The sequence below is a fragment of the Nicotiana tabacum genome, chromosome 22 (genome assembly GCF_000715075.1).
Source record: "Nicotiana tabacum cultivar K326 chromosome 22, ASM71507v2, whole genome shotgun sequence".
Taxonomy (NCBI): Eukaryota; Viridiplantae; Streptophyta; class Magnoliopsida; order Solanales; family Solanaceae; genus Nicotiana; species Nicotiana tabacum.
This window is the reverse complement of record NC_134101.1, coordinates 26,623,172-26,645,574: the sequence shown is the minus strand read 5'-3', so window position 1 is coordinate 26,645,574 and position 22,403 is coordinate 26,623,172. Positions and strand designations below refer to the sequence as shown.

Below are 22,403 nucleotides of genomic sequence, written 5' to 3'. Positions count from 1 at the left end.
ATATTGTATCGTTATATTTAATGAGCATACTATTTAGATAAATTATACTATTTTTTATCGTTTCATAATGTCATATACCGATAATTTAAAAAATTAACTTATAATATTATAAAGAAAAAACAGAGCATGAGATAAAATAATTATTTAAAAAGGTAAGATAGAGAGTAATATAAAATTATAATCATGGCAACATGAGGAAAAAAATAAGGTAACGACGCGACTACACCAAATCGGTTGTTACATAAAAGGGATATTTTCATTGTTACATAACAATAAATTTAATAATAGGATATAATAAAATTTAAATAACAATCAAAATAAATATTATATTTAAAGTAACAAAACGATGCAATATAATCAGTAACAACCTCAACAAGTTATAAATAATGTTTAACGTAATGATCTATTAATGTGAACATAAATAGTAGTAATATATTTTAGGTGGTTTGGTCATGTGAGGGGAGGAGCACAGATGCCCCGGTGATAAGGTGTGAGAGGTTGACTTTGGAGGGCCTACGGAGAGGTAGAGGTAGGCCAAAGAAGAGGTGGAGAGAAGTGATTAGGCAAAACATGGCGCAGCTTCAACTGACCGAGGACATGACCCTTGATAGGAAGGTATGGAGGTCGAGTATTAGGGTAGTAGAGTAGGTAGTATAGAGTGTTCATAACAGTAGTATTGGCATGCAGTCTCGCTTTCTGCTGGCAGTAGGTTTTTATGACTAACCGTTGTTTTCTTTCATTGTTGATAACCTTACTATCTTGTTGTCTTTATTATGCTTTTATAGGGCTTTTGGTATTGTCCCTTCTTGTCATTATTTTCATTAATGTGGTACTTATACTTTCCTGAGCCGAGGGTCTATTGGAAATAGTCTCGCTATCCTCACAAAGTAGGGGTAAGGTTAGCGTACACATTACTCTTCCCAGACCCCACGGTGTGGGATAATACTGTTGTTATTGTTGTTGATATGGGAACACACCATTAATCTAATTAAAATTCGACAATTCATCCGGTGACTTCACGGTCGCCAAAGAAGTCCCAAGAATCATCAAACATTTTCGATGAGATCCAGAAGATCATCGAATGGAAAAATGAATTGAGCAGGCTAATCACTCGATGACCCGGTGAAGAACGAGATTCCCCCTCTTAAAAGCCTAAAGTTCGTCCTCCACTGCTAATAGATCCAAATGCCCAGGCAAAGGAAGAAGAAGAGGTATTTGTTAATGCTTCCTTCCTTTGTGAAGAGAAGACAGAAAAAGGATTTTTCGCGCTTTCATTCCCTGATGTCTTCTGTAACAACAACTCTAATTATAAAAAGCGATTAGAGAACTTCTGACGTTTCCTGTGTTACTTTAATGAGATTTTAATTTTAAGTTTACATATACGAAAGCATAAAGAATTTAGAACTATCGAAGCTAAAGGGGAAAATGGATGACTAAATTATTAGTCAAAATTCAAAAATGAAGCTTAGAAGCTAACTCGAGTAAATATGGAGTAAACTATTTTCGAACCACAGGTCCACAGCTGAAATTAAGTTAACGATTTCATGTAAACGTAAGACATTCAAAATCCATAGTAACCAGCTGAATGCAACCCCGCATCTAAGTTGGATAATACTGCTAACAAGACTCAATGAGAAACTTAATGGAAATATTATCATAAATCAAGATTACCAAGAAGGTCCAGAACCACCTAAAACGCATAAAATGTTGGTAATCAGAGAACAGAGCCGCATGTTACAGTTGGTTTGTTATTCTCTCCCATCATCTAACCATTTCAGCATAAACTACAAGAATTAGAAACAACAATTGGAGGAAAAAGAACGGAGGAGGGATCTTTAACACCTAAGAAAAGAACTCCTACGATAACCGAAAAACTAAAAGAAAATAAAACAAAAAGACCACGATATATCGTCTTAATCTTTCAAGGTATCCAAGAAACTCTGCAACTCCTTCAAACCTTCTGCAGAAATGCTCCTATGCACCCTTCCGCGTGGTGCAACCAAGTTAGGAGGTGGCTGCTTCTTAAAACACACCACAACCACTGATAGATTGTCCCCGCTCTTTCTTTTCAAAGCCTCGTCAACGATATCTTTGCTGCACATCACTGGATCATTGTGTTCTTGAAGCCTTCGACGAGCGAAATCCACAGCATTTTGGCTCATGAAGACATCCCATATACCATCACAGCCTATTATGAGAAACTCGTCCTCTTCTGTAAGTCTGGTGCTCATAAGTTCGGGTTCTCCACTAAGGGGACCACCATCAATTGATTTTAGTCCTTCCAGGTGCCAATCTCCTAAAGCACGAGCCACATTGAGTTGTCCATTCAGGTAACCGTCATCCACATATCCTCCGGAAGCTTCAATGCGTTCTTTTTCCCTCAAACAAACTGGTTTGTGATCTCTAGACATCTCAATAGCTTTAGCACGGCGACAGAGTACAGCTCTGCAGTCTCCAGCATTTGCCACAACCAGAGAACTGCTTTCCATGCAAAATATCAAAGCAAAAGAGATGCTTAGGGATCAGCAATCAAACCAAAAGAAAGATTAGATATAAAAGCAATCCTCTTCACTATAGGCTATGAAAGCATGCGGGGAAGGGGAGGGGGGGGGGGGGATTTACTGACAATGCTGCCAGCAAATGAACAAGAAGTCATGGTTTTCATAATGATAGATACATCTTTTAGAGAAAATTAGATTACACCTTCCTCAGAGAAATCTAATATTGAATGTAAATGGTACAATAAACTCATCGGCGAGATATATTACTAAAAGGTAGCTTAGTGGCACTATTATCATATTCATCACTCTAACAAGCTGGAAGGAACACGTAATGTATCAAAACCATAAAAATACAAGTCCCAAATTAAATAAATTTTACGTAATGTTCAATCAAAGTTCCAATGCCATAAAAATCAGTATGAGTTTTAGCCAACTCGCAGGAGGTCGGTGCGCGAACAATAAGGAAGTGAACGAGGTTTCCACAAGACATCTATAGAGAACCTCATGCAGATATAATTCAGATTGGAAGGTCTAACATATTGTATATGTTGAACATAGCTGCAAATTGCCTCAGAACATGAGTTATAAAAAGAAGTATCCACCGATCAAAAACAGAAAAATATGAGAATAGTGCAGATGTTCTAGTTGAAAAAGCACAGGATCCCTGCAAATTAATATCAAATTGCTTCCAAATCAAACCCAACCTGAACCTGTCTTAATCCATTTTGCCTGACCCCATCCAAAAATAATGAAAAACAACAAAAATTAAACAGTGCCACAAACGATTTTAATGCAAAAAAAAGATGATTAAATGTTCCTTCAACAGAAAGCAAGTGAACCTTCCAATAACAAGGGCTGCCAAAGCAGTGGTACCAGAAGCAAGATCAGCATCCAAGGTGCAGGCTTCTGCGAAAGCAGTATCAGTTTGCAAAAATGCAGAAGAAATTGCCCTATCAATCTGCCTTGGGAAGTCTTCATCCTCCGCAATAAACCTTGGTAAGTGGTAGCACGCAAAGTCAGCTGCATGCTTTCCTCCATGTCCATCGAAAACCTTGCATTTATAGAAACAAAAAGTAGAGTTTTATACATCAAACGTACTTTTCCCCTAAATCCACCATAGATCTGTGCATATGCAAAATGTCTTAAATGCTTCATCCATGCACAAACTACCCAAAAACAAGAAGACTCTCAATTTGTAAACAAGCTAGATCTTGGAACCCAGTAGTCTTCAGTTTCATTTCAAAAATGCAACATAAAAGAGGTCTGCACTTTTTTGAGACTGGTAACAAATAAAAAAGGTCTGCACTCGAAATTAATTTGAGATATCTAACACAGACCGCAAATTTAAAATGTCTCTTTCCCTCGGCCTTGCATAAGTAATCTCAATTCTTGGTATTACTTCCAGCTCCAAAGAAATACTAGTTCAAGATATATCCCAATCAATTGTTGGATACATAATGAAATGAAACAAACAGAAAGGGTAAGTAGACAACTCTGTAAACACAGTAATCAACTTGATACTTCTTTTCACCACTCAGCTCCAGTATTGTCTCAGCAGTGGCAGCATGGTGACTAAAAATGGCTGTTCAGCTTTCAATCACTAAACAGTAAATACTTGAAATGATTTTAGTAATATCCTTAGTTTTGGGTATGAGAAGAAACTTCTAACTGCTCCTTCTACATGAACAAAAAAAGTGTTCTTGTAATGTAAACTTAAGCAAAGAAAGCCTCATAACTTTCCTTTACTTCCCATCCCTCAGTTTTGAGTTGGGAGAGATAAACTTTATCAAAACACCCAACTCACCACGAGATGAAAATAACATCAACACCTAAAAATGTAGGGCCTGCCCTGCTAATTGTTTATTTCATCAATACACTTCTACTGATACACATCAGTTTCCAACATTTCCAATGCATGTAGAGTGGGAAGAGCTATCTGCCATCTAACAATTCTCACCAAGTACCAAGAAATTACAAGCATTCCACAACCAATTTATTATTGAAAAAAAAGGAATTTGTAAAAAATAATCTAGCGCTTGGTCCTGAAACTTCAGAGCCCATTTTTGGTGCTCCCCCCCCCCTATTTGTATTCTTATGAACCTCAATTATTGAGAGTTTGACCTTATCTTTGTTAGTTCGGCCACTGACTTTAAGAGAGTGGATCTAGAGCTACTTACATACCATTAAAATCAATTTATTGTGGAATAAAAGTGCATAGACAGCTAATTTTAAGTCATAATGAGTTACGCTTTCTTATGAATTTCTTTGTTATCAATTCGACGTGTAAAAGTAAAACTTAACAGTCAAAGGCGAATTCAGTTTTTTGTGTTTTACTACCTAAATAGTGCCAGGAATTAAGTAAACACTAACAAACATCAACTTTCTACGTACTTTCTTGGTGGCAAATAAGTTTGTGCTGCTCCCACACCCTGGATTTGGACTTGTGATTAAAAATTTAGCGTCCTAGGTTTATTCATCTGCAACTGATGGTGCATTATTAAGTTCATTTAAACCTGAAACCACAAGATTTTGTTTTGTTTGTTCTTATCAGTAGAGTTCCCGTAAAGTGCTTTCCAAAATAAATAGAATTGTAACTGCTTTATCAAACAAAACTGAACGGACCAAGTTCATCATACAATTTGAGCCAAATAAAAGTTTACCCCCCCCCCCCCAAGTATTCCCTTTTTGAACAACATAACTTACTTAGTTGTCGTCCTACAATCCTCAGGAATTAACAGTCTTTCCATAACAAATCTTACATAATTCTTGAAATTCTCACACACACAACGGCAGGACAGTAGGGAAGCACTAAACGACTATATTGCATTTCAGAAAAATATGATTTGAAAGTATATCAAGCAAATGCATAAAGAAACTTGGCACAAATGCATCAAGTCTACAAGCAAATGCATAAAGAAATTCTGCGCAAATGCAAACAAGTCAAGTCAACATATAGGTATCTAATAAGAATAGGTCTGAATATGAATTAAAACTGGAAATAACAAAAAATTAGCAGAATGCTCAATGAACCAGGGAAACTGCAGAGACAGGCATTGCCTTTCCTGTCAAATGCAGAATACTATTTTTTTACCGGTAAACAGCTAAATGCTGAATAATTAGAACATAATTTATTCCCAAATATGGGGAGTTAAATTAATCACTCCTCAGAAATTGTGAAGCAAGAGCAGAGAAAATTATTACCCCATAGAAGGCATGATTCCCTTCATTAGAACTAGTTGATCGATAGTGGTTCATAAAATTGTCGGCGCACACATACACGTCTTCCATGCTTGACCGAGATCCAATGTCCGCCCAAGCACCTGAGCGAAGTAACGGAATGTACTCTGTTGCATGATCACCTGTATCTGCTCTTGGTTCAAGAGAAACATCTGATAACTTGGTTCTCACCTGGTAAATCTCCACTCAAAACTTCAATACACATCAAGAAGATACAAAATCACCACAGATCATACAAATGCTGAAAGTTCAGCCAGAACTAATTCGAAGTAATATAAAAATAAAAAGTAACAGATCATAATATCCAGACAATTTACAAATAGATCAGAAAAAAAAACATGATTGATAAAACAGATAAAATATACTGATCCAATAGTTGATATATTAAATTTCTATTAATTCAGATATTCCGAGAGTCACCGTGACTTTGGGTATTGCAGGCGTATCGAGGTTGAGGAGGTCGTGGGAGCTATGCGTAACATGAGTAGGGGCAGAGCGACCGGGCCAGACGAGATTCCGGTGGAATTTTGGAAGTGTGTGGGGAGAGCAGGTTTGGAGTGGTTGACTAGGTTGTTTAATGTTATTTTTAAGGCGAAGAGGATGCCGGATGAGTGGAGATGGAGTACGGTGGTTCCATTGTATAAGAACAAAGGTGATATCCAGAGTTGTAACAATTATAGGGGTACCATGAAAGTGTGGGAGAGGATGGTTGAAGCGAGGGTGAGGATGACAGTGTCTGTATCCGACAACCAGTTCGGGTTCATGCCGAGTCGTTCGACAACAGAAGCTATACACCTTGTTAGGAGGTTGGTGGAACTGTACAGAAAGAGGAAGAAGGATCTGCACATGGTGTTTATTGACCTAGAGAAAGCGTATGACAAGGTTCCTAGAGTTCTCTGGAGATGCATGGAGGCAAAAGGTGTGGCGGTTCCCTATATTATGGTGATTAAGGACATGTATGATGGGGCTAAGACTCGGGTTAGGACAGTAGGAGGCGACTCTGAGCATTTTCCGGTTGTAATGGGGTTACACCACGGTTTTGCGCTTAGTCCGTTCTTATTCGCCCTGGTGTTGGACGCGTTAACACACCATATTCAAGGGGAGATGCCATGGTGCATGCTATTCACCGATGACATAGTTCTGATTGATGAGTCGCGAGCCGGTGTTAACGAGAGGTTGGAGGTTTGGAGACAAGCACTTGAGTCTAATGGTTTCAAGCTGAGCAGGACGAAAACGGAATACCTGGAGTGTAAGTTCAGCGCTGAGCCGGGGGAAGTGGGCATGGATGTGAGGCTTGAATCACAGGTCATCCCGAGTAGAGGCAGCTTCAAGTACCTTGGTTCGGTTATCCAGGGGGAGGGGAGATCGGCGAAGATGTCACACACCGTATTGGAGTAGGATGGATGAAGTGGAGGTTAGCATCCGGAGTCCTGTATGACAAGAGAGTGCCACCGATACTCAAAGGTATGTTCTATAAAGCGGTAGTTAGACCGGCCATAATGTATAGGGATGAGTGTTGGCCCGTTAAGAACTCGCATATCCAGAAGATGAAAATAGCAGAAATGAGGATGTTGAGGTGGATGTGCGGGCACACTAGGATAGATAAGATTAGGAATAATGATATTCGGGAGAAGGTACACGTGGCTCCCATTGATGACAAGATGCGGGAAGTGAGACTTAGATGGTTCGGATATGTTCAGAGGAGAAGCCCAGATGCTCCGATACGAAGGTGTGAGCGGCTGGTTGTGGAGGGCACGAGAAGAGGTAGAGGGTGGCCTAAGAAGTATTGGGGAGAGGTGATCAAGCAGGATATGGCGAGGCTCCAGATTTCCGAGGACATGACACTTGATAGGAAGATGTGGAGGTCGACTATTAGGGTTATAGGTTAGGAGGTAGCTGAGTCTTGCCTTACTTCGTACCATTGTGGGACTAGCCAGGTAGGGTTTTTGTCTAAGATAGCTAGTGGCAATGTTGTGTCTTACTATTTCGCTTTTCAGTGCAGGACCTATTTACTAGCTATCGCTTTTGCTTTGTATTTTTCTTCTGGATTTCATGGGGTTCCTATTTTTCCTATGATTGTTGTGGTGATACTAATAGTCTCCTTTTGTCCTTTTGTCTTTTTGTTTTCTTGAGTCGGGAGTCTTTCGGAAACAGCCTCTCTACTCATTCGGGGTAGGGGTAAGGTTTGCGTACACACTACCCTCCCCCATACCTCATTGTTGTTGTTGTTGTAGTAATTTAGATACTATCCTATTAAGATTTTTCATGTAGATCTAAGAATAAAATTCATATAAGAATTAATGAAAGTGGTATACTCTTCAAAGAGAATAACACTGAAGAACCCAAAACCAGAAAACTACATCTCCTAGGTGATGCTATTCAAATCAGAGAAGGATTAATATCATTCACTTCACTGAATCAGCAGAAAGTCATCATTGCTTCCAACCATGACGCCACAGCCATAAAAATTCCCAGAAAACATAACATTAAACAACTTTTTTTCTTTAGTTATATTGAAAACGTATGCATGTATATTCCAAATTTCAACATTTTACTTATGAAACCATAAAACAGGGTTGGAACACATCTTCCCAATAAGACAATCAAACTGTCAGATGACAAACTGTCAGATTACAAGAAGAGATAGTTGCAAAGAACACAGCAGCTTCTATTGCTTTAAAACACATAAAGATAGCCTTTCTAACTTGGCAGCTATCTTTATTGGGCAGAGTCAGATTACCACGAAAATGTCCAATATTTGTAAATATAAGCAATCATATGATAATAACATATCCAATGAACAAAACAATAGAGAAGTACTTCTTTTGCTTTGTTTAATGCACTAAGCCAACTAGCACAAATAATCTATTAAAACCACTCCAAAAGATGCATAAGCTTTACTATAACAACAACAATAACGACTACAGCTCAATGCCAAACTAGTTAGGATCGGCTACATAGGCTCTATTCAAGGGCGGAGTTAAATAGGAGTAAGGGGGTGCAATTGAATCCCCTCCTTTGAAATATTACACTAAGCTAATAAAGAAAAAGTGAGTTTTCTTTGTTAAATATAAACGGTTGAATCCCCCTGACTAAAAAAAAAAAAAAATCTAGTGTAGTGGCTGAGCGAGTTCAAAATTGCTTCAGGTCATAGATTCAAATCCTAGTGAAACATTGTTGTATTTTTTTGAAACCCCTTGTATAAATTCTCCCCTGGACCACGAGCTCTATTCAGACCTATTTCCATCTAATACTCAAGAAATTAAGTTTTTTACAACAAATTAAGTTTTTCTAACACCGGATCTAAGGAAAGTGCACCGACACAACTAGGCCTTTATCCCAACTAGTAAAAAAATTAATACTTTGCAACTATACTAAATTAAAAAACTAAAAAATCCAATAAATGCAAAGGCTAAAGTAGACAATTTACCAAAGAGGGGTGTCGAACAAGGGACCTCTTGGTGGCAGAAGCCACTAAACGGTGGTGCCCACCAGCAAGAGGGTTCGGCGGCTTGCTATTACTGGAGCTCTCACTTTCTCTGCAATTATCAAACATCAATTTACTGTCTTCCATTTTGATTCTCAACCATAACTGTACGGAAACAAAATATATGAATCAATGTAGAAATTTGTTATAAAATTAGGGATCTGTGGTGCAATTTCGATGAATCTAGGGTTTTTATTTAAATTAAAGAGGTTTCTTTTAGGGTTTTAACGGGCGGGAAAAAGAGGAAATTGTAGGGTGTGCGAGGAAACAGAGAGATTTAGGGATGGATAGAATGCAATTGGTTTGGGATCTGTTTTAGGAGAAAAGATTGGGGATTTCTGAGGCGTTGCTTTTTGAGGTGGGGACTGATCTTAACAAAGGCGGTGATTTGGTTGACTACTTGACAGGTAGAAAATGTAACTTACGTATGATATAAGTTACTCATATAGTGTGAATTTTTAGTATTATTAAATTATCAATCATTTTAAAATAAATATTTATTTATAATTGTGCTTAATTAATATAATTATGAATAATTATAAATCGTATATAATAGAACTTAAGCTCAATAACTCTATATTGTCAATAGACTAAAATTATATTTTTCGTTCAAATCTATTATTGTCTTATAAGCAATTAATATAGAAATTCAACTCAATAATTATATATTGTGAACACAAATGTTATGGGGTATATCTCTTTTCGTCTCACAAGAATTATACTCTTTACTTGTTAAAATTTATAAAACTTGAGAAAAAAGGATAAATATTTAAAATAGAAAATTATATAAAACAACGTGACCTTTTGTTTTTCTTTTAAAAAATAAAGTTCTCTTTGAAGTGTAATGACTTATTTTACTTTTCTTTCTCTCTATTTTTTTTTTTACAAATAAGACAAGACCTAACATCTCGACTAATTATCTTGTAGAAAAACTAATGGAACAAACCATAAGAGTATGAAAAGATGAACATAGAATCAAAAAATGGGAGTCATAGCATTTGACGTTTAAACTTTAAAGCGTTGGCATTTGCCTACACGTTTTATCAACTAATCAATTTTAATCCATAAGCAACTAAGAATATCTCAACCAATAATTTCATTTATAGTAATTCAACGTTAACAATCCAACATCTAGGAAAACGTTTGACACAAGTATTATTTCTTGTGTCTTGAGGTACATCTGAACTAGGGCTGGATACACGTCTTATTACGCATTATTAATTTTAAATTATCAATTCAATTAATTTGAATTGGTAAATATCCAAGAACTATTTATGGTAAAAAGTCGTTATTTATTTGGGATCAAGGTATTTTTTTCTTCTGGCTTAAGCTTGAAGAGAGTGTAATTTTTCCACAACACTCATATGAACAATTGGGCTTTGACTCCGTTTGAATGGACTTATTTTAAGCGATTTTTAAGCATAAGTCATAAGTTAAGAATTCTAGTTTTTAGCTTTTGGCTTATTTTTACTATTTTAGCTTAAAAGTATTTTTTTACTTTATTCAAACACTACAAAATAACTTAAAAGCATTTTGGCTTAAAAACACTTAAAATAAGTCAATCCAAACGGAATCTTTATCGATCCTTGCTAATGTAAATGGACTTGATAAGTCATCATATTGGTTAGCTCGACTGCAAAAAATGGCCCGATACTACGTTAGTTCATTATTAGGACATTAGTATCTATGATGATAGTATGTAATAACCTTAGGCACACGTGACACTTTATTGGGAAACGTTTAAATACTCATTTAGCAAAGTTTAATCACCTTAATTCCATCCTTAATGTCATCACATGACAAGCCTTTTTTTTATAGACAAAATATTGTTTGGGACAATTTACGCAATCAATTTAAGTAGCAACATAACAAGTATAGAAATGTAGATGCCGAGTAAATCAATATACCAAAACTAGAAGAGTTGAGCTTATATTGAAAAGTCAACCAACATTTAGGGACCACCACAAACTTCTCCCTACTTCTTTTCGTCTTTTTATTTTGGGGGGGGGGGGGGAAAGCGGGGTAGGGGGGTGTGGGAGGGGGGAGGCAAGACAACTATTTATAGTAAAAAGAGAGAAACTTTTGTGGTGTATGATTTGACGGCCAAAGGATGTCATTTTTTTTTGTAGAAGATCTTTTAGGAGAGTTAAAGTTCCTAAAGTTCGAACTTAAAATTATTTATTTAATTATATGGAGATAAAAAATGTAATGATTCTCATTGATACAACTTTAGGAATTAAAACACATAAGTATAACATAATTAATTTGAGGTGATCAAAGCACCTTAATTTAGACAAAAACCATAAATAAAAAAAAAACACTGCTTTTATCTTTATGTAGTTGATATGCTATATATAGAAAGAGCAGCACCTTAATTTAGACAAAAACCATAAAAAAAAGCAAAACACTGTTTTTATCTTTATGTAGTTGATATGCTATATATAGAAAGAGCAACGTCACTATTTTCTATTCATCAATCTCTACAATTCAGTTCACTTTTGAGCAGTCAACATCTGGACTAATATCAAAAGGAACATTGGCACCACATTTTCCAGGGATCCCAGCGGCACGACTGAGTTCATCTCCGGTCGCACGAGAGGCAAGACTCTTCACACACGAGCACGCGATCTGGCGGTCCGCGGTGGTTGTTGCGCTAGCGATGAGGGATTTAACCCCATCGCAGCAATCAGATGGCAAACTAAAACCAAACAACACATACGTAAGGCATGGTTGCAGGTTGCTGTACACCGTGTCGCATGTTAGCTCCGCCTTAACCGGTGGTGCCGCCGCCACCATGCAAATGAAGAGGAGAGAAAGAAATTTCATGCTTAGCATTCTAGGGATAATTAGTTGAAAAAAGAGATTAATCTCTTGGATGTTTTGATGAAAAGCTTTGGCAAGAGATGGTATTTATAGGCACTGAACTTTGATTTCTCCTTTGTTGAATGTTGTTTATTGTTTGGCTTAGCCTTTTAGAAAAATATGCTACATAAAAATAGTATACAAGTAAGGGGGGAAATGAAGTTTCTTCTTCTTCTGTAGTAGTACATTTTAATAAGTTTCTTCTTGTTTTTTCCTTCTAGCTAATTTATGTTATTTCTTGTTATGGTTGGGTCAAATTAAAATTTAGTTCGTGCCAGGATTAGGATCTAGATCTGATTATCTTGATATTTATTTTATTTCATTGTTTGACTCATATAGGTTTTCCTAAATAGAACTTTGACTTTAAAATATTTTCTACTTTATGAATTTAAATTTGTATCTTAAGATACTTGTACATTGTTTTTGGTCACTGAAATTTAGATAGATATTTCTATCTGAGATTATTCCTTATTTCCAAAGTTGGAATACGTGGTCGTAAAAATTAATTCTTTCATTGCTTTAGGACAAGTAATAGTGAGTTCTTGAGAATTGTGGAATTACAAGACAATTAATTACTCTTTAAGTATTTCCTTAGCTCTTTTAATTATTCTTAGTTCTTTTCTAAATGTTTTATTTTACTTTTATTGTGTTTTCGGTCTAAATTATGGGCACCATATATAATTAACAATATTGTCTAAATATAGTACATTTCATCTAATTAAAAGTCTTTACCCAATTTAGTACATTTGGATTTGATTTTACTTCATTCGATTTAATTCGTCTGAAGATTTTAGGCATTGAAGTCCTGCCTAAATTGAACTCTTGGCTCAATATTTGAGAGATTTATTTGGAGTTTAGCTTGTCATTAAATAGAGATCAATAAAATATCATCTATCCTTTGAGATTTTTCCTTACACCCAAAAGTGTGGAGACGATTTCCTCATCAATTACTTTTATCTTTGGGTATTTTTTACTTTTAGCTCGTATCAGAAACTATTTATATTTGGTTGCCGAAAAAGTGCATAAAATTTATCTCTCTCTCTCTATATATATATATATATATATATATATATATATATATATATATATATATATATATATATATATATATATTTGAAAAATATGAGGAAATAACAATGATTAAAATAATATACAAGTAGGGGAAAAAATGAAGATTTTTCTTCTTATGTTGTGCATTTTAATAAAGTTTCTTTTTTATCTTTTCATTTGTGTAATTTCTTTTTACGGCTGGGTCAAATTAAAATTCAGAGTCTTGCCAGGATTAGGATCTAAATCTGATTATCTTGATTTTTATTTTATTTCATTGTTTGACCCATCTAGATTTTCCTAAATAGAACTTTTGACTTTAAAATATTTTATGCTTTATGAATTTAAATTTGCATCTTAAGATACTACATTGTTTTTGGTCGCTGAAATATAAATATTTTCATCTGAGATTTTCCCTTATTTCCAAAGTTGGAATACGAGGTCGTAAAAATTAATTCTTTCATTGCTTTAGTATGACATGAGTGATACTGAGTTTTTGAGAATTGTGAAATTACAAAAATAATTAGTTACTCTTTAGAAATTTCCTCGGCTCTTTTTGTTATTCTTAGTTCTTTTCTATATAATTTATTATACTTTCGTTGTGTTTCCGATATAAATCAGGAGGACCATATATAATTAACAATATTGTAATGGAAAAGGGTCAAAAATGCCCTTAACGTATTAGAAATGACTCAAAAATGCCTTCCTTCCACCTATGGGTTCAAATTTACCCTTAATATTTTTTTAGGCTTAAAAATGCTCCTCTCTTAACGGAAAGATGATATGGCATTGATGGTCATTTTAATTAAACATGTAGCATTTATTTAGTCTGGAAAAAAGTGAATTTTTTTTACTAAAAACTGAAAAAATAAAAATATTTTTTTTCTAGTTTTTACAAAATAACTGCTTTAAAAAAAGCTGAAAAATATTTTCTAAAATAATATTTTTGTAAAAATTAAAAAAAAAACTGAAAATTAATTTTCTAAAGCAATATTTTTGTAAAAGCTGAAAAAAATAGTTCTTCTTCTTCTTCCTTCCTTGTTTGTCCATATGCTTTCTGAGTTCATTTTTTATATATATTTTAGTTCTTCTAATGAGTCAGTATATCAAAACTGAAATATTTTTATTTTTTTTCAGTTTTTAGTTAAAAAAAATTCATTAGTCTCAAAAAATGTAGCATTTATTTAGTTAAACATGTAGCATTTATTTAGGAATAGATTGGCTTTCTGAGTTCTGAAAAAATGGCATTTTAATTAAACATATAGCATTTATTTAGTCTAGAAAAAAGTGAATTTGTTTTTACTAAAAACTGAAAAGAACGAAAATATTTCAGTTTTGATGTACTAACTCATTAGAAGAACTAAAATAAATAAAAAATGAACTCAGAAAGCATATGGACAAACAAGGAAGGAAGAAGAATAGGAAATATTTTTTTTCAGCTTTTACAAAAATATTGCTTTAGAAAATTGCTTTTCAGTTTTTTTTCAGTTTTTACAAAAATATTATTTTAGAAAATATTTTTTAGCTTTTTTTAAAGCAGTTTTTTTGTAAAAACTGGAAAAAAAATATTTTCATTTTTTTCAGTTTTTAGTAAAACAAATCACTTTTTTCCAGACTAAATAAATGCTACATGTTTAATTAAAATAAAAAAGGGTCAAAAATTCCCTTAACGTATTAGAAATGGCTCAGAAATGCCCTCCTTCCACCTATGGGTTCAAATTTGCCCTTAATATTAAAATGCTCATCAATGCCATGTCATCTTTCCGTTAAGAGAGGGGAATTTTTAAGCCTAAAAATAATATTAAGGGCAAATTTGAACCCATAGGTGGAAGGAGAGTATTTTTGAGCCATTTCTAATACGTTAAGGGCATTTCTGACCATTTTGCATGGGGCGCCCTATTTGGTCGCCCTTTTTTAACTTATACCCGTTTTGTTTTTCCGTTTGCATACATACCCAATTTTTTTGTTAAAAGTATTTTAAAAAGACGATTTTGTCCTTCTTTAATAAAAGACTATTGACAAAACTGTAGACTGCAGGATAAAATTCAGCATGTGTTGGTATGAACTTTTAGCAAATGAACTAAATAACTTCAGCATGCATTAGAAAAAACTCATTAGAAAATTACATACTATAAGATAAAAACTTAAGCATGTTTAGTCTGAAATTTTAGAAAATTAACTAAAAAACTTCAGTTTGTTTAGACTAAAGTTTCGGATAAAATTCATGACAAATTAAAACTGTAGACTACAGGACAAAACTTCAACATGTTTTGGTATGAAGTTTTAGCAAATGAACTAAATAACTTCAGCATGCATTAGCAAAAACTCATTAGAAAATTACATATTGCAAGACAAAAACTTAAGCATGTTTAGTCTGAAATTTTAGCAAATGAACTAAAAAACTTAAACATATTTAGTCTGATATTTTAACAAATGAATTAAAAAATTTAAGCATATTTAGTATGAGTTTTAGCAAATGAACTAAATAACTTCGGCATGCATTAGCAAAAACTTATTAAAAAATCACATACTGCAAGACAAAAACTTATGCATATTTAGTCTGAAATTTTAGCAAATGAACTAAAAAACTTAAGTATGTTTAGTCTGAAGTTTTAGCAAATGAACTAAAAAATTGAAGCATGTTTAGTCTGAAATTTTAGCAAATGAACTAAAAAACTTAAGCATGCTTAGTCTGAAGTTTTAGCAAATGAACTAAATAACTTCAGCATGTTTAGACTGAAGTTTCGGATAAAACTCATGACAAAACTGTAGACTGCAGGATAAATAATTTCAGCATGCATTAGCATGAAGTTTTAGCTATAGTGTGAAACAACTTCATGCTATATTAGCATGAAGTTTTAATTTCAAAATGAAACAACTTCATGCTACATTAGCATGAAGTTTTAGATTTAACGTGAAACAACTTCATGCAAGTGTGATTCTGAAGATGAATCTGGATAAGTTTCTGGTTTTTTGATAAAGCTGTTGAGAGGAGAGGAGGAGATCTTTTTTCACGAATGAGGTTGCATATCACGCGATTAGTGTGTGATGCAGGTTTTATATCTTTTGTCAGGGGTGTAATTGTCATATTATTACAGATTTTTTTTGAGCTGGCTACCAAATCAATAATTTTTAAATATAGTGTACATGTTAAAAGGTGATACAAATATAGGGTACGACTGCAAATCCCCCTTACCCAATTTAGTATTTTAGATATAATTTTAATTCATTTGAAGAATTTAGGCATTGAAGTCTAGGGGTGGGTATAATACTGACCGAACCGAAAAAACCGGCCAACAACAACAACAACAACCCAGTAAAATCCCACTAATGGGATCTGGGGAGTGTAGTGTATATGCAGACCTTACCCCTACCCCGAAGGAGTAGAGAGGTTGTTTCCGAAAGACCCTCGACTCAAAAAAAATAAAAAGACAAAATGACAAAAAGAAAATAATATTAGTATCACAACAACAATAATAGGATAAATAGGAACACCATAAAATCTAGAAGAAAGATGCAAAGCAAAGGGAGACAATATTAGTAAATATTAGTATCACCACAACTATCATAAGAAAAACAGGAACACCATGAAATCTAGAAGAAGGATGCAAAGCAAAAGCGATAGCTAGTAAATAGGACATGCATTGAAAAGCGAAATAGTAAGTCACAACATTGCCAATAGCTATCTTAGACAAAAATCTTACATGGCTAGCCCCACAATGGTACGAAGTAAGGCACGACTCAACTACCTCCTAACCTATAACCTTAATACTCGACCTCCACATTTTCCTATCAAGTGTCATGTCCTCGAAAATCTGGAGCCTCGCCATATCCTGCCTGATCACCTCTCCCCAATACTTCTTAGGTCGCCCTCTACCTCTTCTCGTGCCATCCATAACCAGCTGCTCACACCTCCGTACCGGAGCATCTGGGCTTCTCCTCTGAACATGTCTGAACCATCTAAGCCTCGCTTCCCGTATCTTGTCATCAATGAGAGCCACATGCACCTTCTCTCGGATATCATCATTCCTAATCTTATCTATCCTAGTGTGCCCGTACATCCACCGCAATATTCTTATTTCTGCTACTTTCATCTTCTGGATATGTTAGTTCTTAACGGGCCAACACTCAGCCCCATACATCATGGCCGGTCTAACCACCGCTTTATAAAACTTACCTTTGAGTATCGGTGGCACTCTCTTGTCACACAGGACTCCAGATGCTAACCTCCACTTCATCCATCCTACCCCAATACGGTGTGTGACATCCTCGTCGATCTCCCCTCCCCCTGGATAACCGAACCAAGGTACTTGAAGCTGCCTCTACTTGGGATGACCTGCGAATCAAGCCTCACATCCACACTCCCTTCCTCTGGCTCAGCGCTGAACTTACACTCCAGGTATTCCGTCTTCGTCCTGCTCAGCTTGAAACCCTTAGACTCAAGAGCCTGTCTCCAAACCTCCAGCTTCTCGTTAACACCGGCTGGCGACTCATCAATCAGAACTATGTCATCGGCGAATAGCATGCACCATGGCACATCCCCTTAAATATGGTGTGTTAACGCGTCCATCACCATGACGAATAAGAACGGACTGAGCGCAGAACCTTGGTGTAACCCCATTACAACCAGAAAATACTCAGAGTCGCCTCCTACTGTCCTAACCCGAGTCTTAGCCCCATCATACATGTCCTTAATCGCCATAATGTAGGGAACCGACACACCTTTTGCCTCCAGGCATCTCCAGAGAATTTCTCTAGCAACCTTGTCATACGCTTTCTCTAGGTCAATAAACACCATGTGCAGATCCTTCTTCCTCTCTATGTATAGTTCCACCAACCTTCTAACAAGGTGTATAGCTTCTGTAGTCGAACGATCCGGCATGAACCCGAACTGGTTGTCGGATACAGACATTGTCATCCTCACCCTCGCTTCAACCACCCTCTCCCACGCTTTCATGGTATGACTCAGTAATTTGATACCCCTATAATTGTTATAACTCTGGATATCACCTTTGTTCTTATACAATGGAACCACCGTACTCCACCTCCACTCATCCGGCATCCTCTTCCCCTTAAAAATAATATTAAACAACCTAGTCAACCACTCCAAACCTGCTCTCCCCACACACTTCCAAAATTTCACCGGAATCTCGTCTAGCCCGGTCGCTCTGCCCCTACTCATCTTACGCATAGCTCCCACGACCTCCTCGACCTCGATATGCCTGCAGTACCCAAAGTCACGGTGACTCTCGGAATGCTCCAATTCGCCTAGCACAATATCCCGATCTCCTTTTTCATTCAGAAGTTTATGAAAGTAAGTCTACCATCTCCTCTTAATTTGGGCATCTTCCATCAATACTCTACCATCTTCGTCCTTGAACCGAAAAAACCGGCCGATTCAAAAATTTCGATTCGGTTTCGATTTTTCGTTTTATTCGGTCGGTTTGCGGTATATAGTTTTAAAAAGTTCGGTGTTCGGTTCGGTGGTCGGCTTTAATTGTTCGGTTTTCGGTTAAACTGAAAAACTGAATTTTCTACTCGTTTTTCACATTCTTTGTTTTCACTACTCACTTCACTTGATCCATAGCTTTAAGCTGATTTGCTAGAAAATACTGAGGAGGTGTTAAATCTTAAACAATTTGGTAAGAGGAAAAGGAAAGAAGATGAGGGGTTTCAATTATCTAAGCATAGCTCTTCGTAGCCATTCTTCTTGCTCTAAGCTTCTGCTTCTCTCTTCTGTCATGTAATTTTTGCTTCATTTTATTTCAATTTCTTAAAAAAAATTATGAATTTTTATTGTGCTTGCTGATTTATTACTTGCTTTGTTGGTCTTTAGTAGTGGGAAATAGATCAAAAAAAATTAACCTTTGATAGTGACGGAAACGAGCATAACAATGACGGATTTCATCACCAATGGTATTAGCTTTAGCTCTCTTCCGTGTCAAATTGTACTATCATCAATACCATAACATAAATTTTGATACAACAACATAAATGAAAAATATATGTTCCGTATTTTAAGTATATTTTTAAAAAAATATATATATACGTATATGGGTTAGTTGAAGACAGTAAAAACACTTGCATCGGCCGTAAAAATAGCACAGACCGCAAATTTGAAATGTATCTTCCCCTCAGCTTTGCATAAGTAATCTCAATTCTCGGTATTACTTCCAGCTCCAAAGAAATACTAGTTCAAGATATATCCCAATCAATTGTTGGAAACATAATGAAATGAAACAAACAGAAACAACTCCGTAAGCACAGTAATCAACTTGATACTTCTTTTCACCACTCAGCTCCAGTATTGTCTCAGCAGTGGCAGCATGGTGACTAAAAATGGTTGTTCAGCTTTCAATCACTAAACAGTAAATACTTGAAATGATTTTAGTAATATCCTTAGTTTTGGGTATGAGAAGAAACTTCTAACTGCTCCTTCTACACGAACAAAAAAAATGTTCTTGTAATGGAAACTTAAGCAAAGAAAGCCTCATAACTTTCCTTTACTTCCCATCCCTCAGTTTTGAGTTGGGAGAGATAAACTTTATCAAAACACCCAACTCACCACGAGATGAAAATAACATCAACACCTAAAAAGGTAGGGCCTGCCCTGCTAACTGTTTATTTCATCAATACACTTCTACTGACACACATCAGTTTCCAACATTTCCAATGCATGTAGAGTGGGAAGAGCTATCTGCCATCTAACAATTCTCACCAAGTACCAAGAAATTACAAGCATTCCACAACCAATCTATTATTTAAAAAAAGGAATTTGTACAAAATTATCTAGCACTTGGTCCTAAAACTTCAGAGTCCATTTTTTTGTGCTGCTCCCCCCCCCCCCCCCCATTTGTATTCTTATGAGCCTCAATTATTGAGAGTTTGACCTTATCTTTGTTAGTTCGGCCGCTGAATTTAAAAGAGTGGATCTAGAGCTACTTACATACCTCAACAAGATTTTGTTTCGTTTGTTCTTATCAGTAGAGTTCCCGTAAAGTGCTTTCAAAAATAAATAGTATTGTAACTGCTTTATCAAACAAAACTGGACGGACCAAGTTCATTATAAACCCCCCCCCCCCCCTCCCCCAAATGTATTCCCTTCTCGAGCAACATAACTTATTTAGTTGTCGTCCTACAATCCTCAGGAATTAACAGTCTTTCCATAACAAATCTGACATAATTCTTGAAATTCTCACTTCACTTGATCTATAGCTTTAAGCTGATTTGCTAGAAAATATCGAGAAAGTGTTAAATCTTAAACAATTTGGTAAGAGAAAAAGAAAATAAGATGAGGGGTTTCAATTATCTAAGCATAGCTCTTCGTAGTCATTCTTCTTACTCTAAGCTTCTAATTCTCTCTTCTGTTATGTAATTTTTGCTTCATTTCATTTCAATTTCTTTTAAAAAAAAATATGAATTTTTATTGTGCTTGCCGATTTATTACTTGCTTCGTTGGTCTTTGGTAGTGGGAAATAGATCAAAAAAATTAACCTTTGGTAGTGGCGGAAACGAGCATAACAATGGCGGATTTCATCACCAATGGCATTAACTTTAGCTCTCTCTTCTGTGTCAAATTGTACTATCATCAACACCACAACATAAACTTTGATACAACAACATAAACAAAAATATTTGTTCCGTATTTTATGCATATTTTTTTAAAGATATATATACGTATATGGGTTAGTTGAAGACAGTAGAAACACTTGCATCGGCTGCAAAAAGTAATCTATTTTCGTTGTTTCGTACTATTTTTGTGGCTTGAAACCGAAAACAGAACCAAAGTTACTATGGTTCGATTTTGGTTATTAAAATCACAAACCGAAAATCGAATTAACCGAACCAAAATTCTACAAAACTGAACTAAACCGACCGATGTCCACCCCTATTGAAGTCTTGCCTAAATTGAACTCTTGGCTAAATATTTAAGAGATTTATTTGGAGTTTACCTTATCATTAAATAGAGATCAAATTTTTTAAAAATTCTGAAATTTATCTTTAAGTGAAAATTGAAAAATTTATGACCGATTTAAAAAAAAGTAAAAAATTTTCGAAAAAAATGAAAAAAAACCTTATGTCCAAGCGGACTCTAAATTCTAACGTGTTACATCATCTAAAAGCCAACTTCGCACGGACAATAATGACCATTCAGAAAATTAGAATTTAGAAGTCTATGAAGACCCCATTCCCCCCACCCACCCCATAATCTTAATTATGTTGCTTTTAGATATAATGACAAGAAGAAAAATATTGGTGTACTCTCTATTTTTTGTACTATCAAAATTGATCTTATCGCTTTTGATGGTCTAAATTCAATTGAACCACTCTGTCTCGCTTAATAATACAACTAGTCATATGTACACCCTTAATAGAATGAGTGTTTTGTAGCGAAATACTAAACTCAATCTAGCTATCAACCCATCTAACTTTAGACCCAATTTGATATTTGATTTAATCCTACTAGTACTAGTTACATACATCGGCAATGTGAATTTTGAATTTCTATACAAGGAATAAATTTTCGCTAAGATTAATAATTAATCAATTTTCAGGAAAGAGTAAAAAGGGAAAATGTGTTTGATTCTTCTTTTGTTCTTTGTTTAAGTTCTCACTTTCAATGTTGTACTTATCAAAACCAACGTAACAAACCAAAAAGATCTTGTATGTTTTGGTATTTAGCTTAATGCTAATAGATATGGCGCCTATTTCTATATTGATTAAAGTAAGTTATCCTTGGACCTTGGCCCTTTGATTTGAAAGGAGAACTTGCAAGTGCATTAAAGTTAAACTCTGTCCATGTATAAAAGTTGGTAACTGCGAAAGAAGCCTCTCTATAATAATTATATGGAATAAAAATTATAAAAACAATTTGTGCTATGTATATGTCTTTTAGTATACATAAATTTAGTCAATAAAATTGATCAACTACGAGTACTTACTATTATAGAATCGATGGCTAAAATTTATGTAAGGTGAACTAATTCGTCATTAACATTGCAATACAATCGTTTTATTGAATATTTCTGATTTTTCATATAACTAGAGAATGGAGATGAAGTTAGACAGTTCTCGTACGAGACATTCTGTCACGACCCAAAATTCCTACCTTCGAGACCGTGATGACGTCTAATATTTTACTTGCTAACATTTCACTTGCTGGGCAAGCCAATGTTAGAATAATTTAAACCATTTTTAACAATTCATCTAAATTAAATAGTAAAGAAACCATCAACCAGAATAATACTTGAATTTAAATGAACAAACTA

General features: G+C 35.1%; 1 protein-coding gene across 1 annotated transcript; it reads right to left on the bottom strand.

Moving 5' to 3' along the window:
- Positions 1–1,633: 1,633 nt before the first annotated feature.
- LOC107821517 (putative protein phosphatase 2C 22) lies at positions 1,634–9,622 on the bottom strand. Its single transcript, XM_075243033.1, has 4 exons — positions 9,169–9,622; positions 5,703–5,909; positions 3,341–3,552; positions 1,634–2,478 (listed from the first exon to the last, which is right to left on the bottom strand). The coding sequence occupies exons 1-4, from the start codon at positions 9,310–9,312 to the stop codon at positions 1,914–1,916; spliced, it is 1,128 nt and encodes a 375-aa protein (XP_075099134.1). The 5' UTR covers positions 9,313–9,622; the 3' UTR covers positions 1,634–1,913.
- Between the last annotated feature and the right edge of the window lie 12,781 nt (positions 9,623–22,403).

Bases quoted from the DNA above. Each gene is read 5' to 3' on its own strand.
- LOC107821517 (XM_075243033.1), bottom strand. From the start codon at position 9,312: ATGGAAGACAGTAAATTGATGTTTGATAATTGCAGAGAAAGTGAGAGC. The intron at 3,553-5,702 runs GTAATAATTTTC...TATAAATGCAAG, and splicing joins GGAATCATGCCTTCTATGGG to GTTTTCGATGGACATGGAGG. The intron at 2,479-3,340 runs GTTCACTTGCTT...CATGGAAAGCAG, and splicing joins GCAGCCCTTGTTATTGGAAG to TTCTCTGGTTGTGGCAAATG.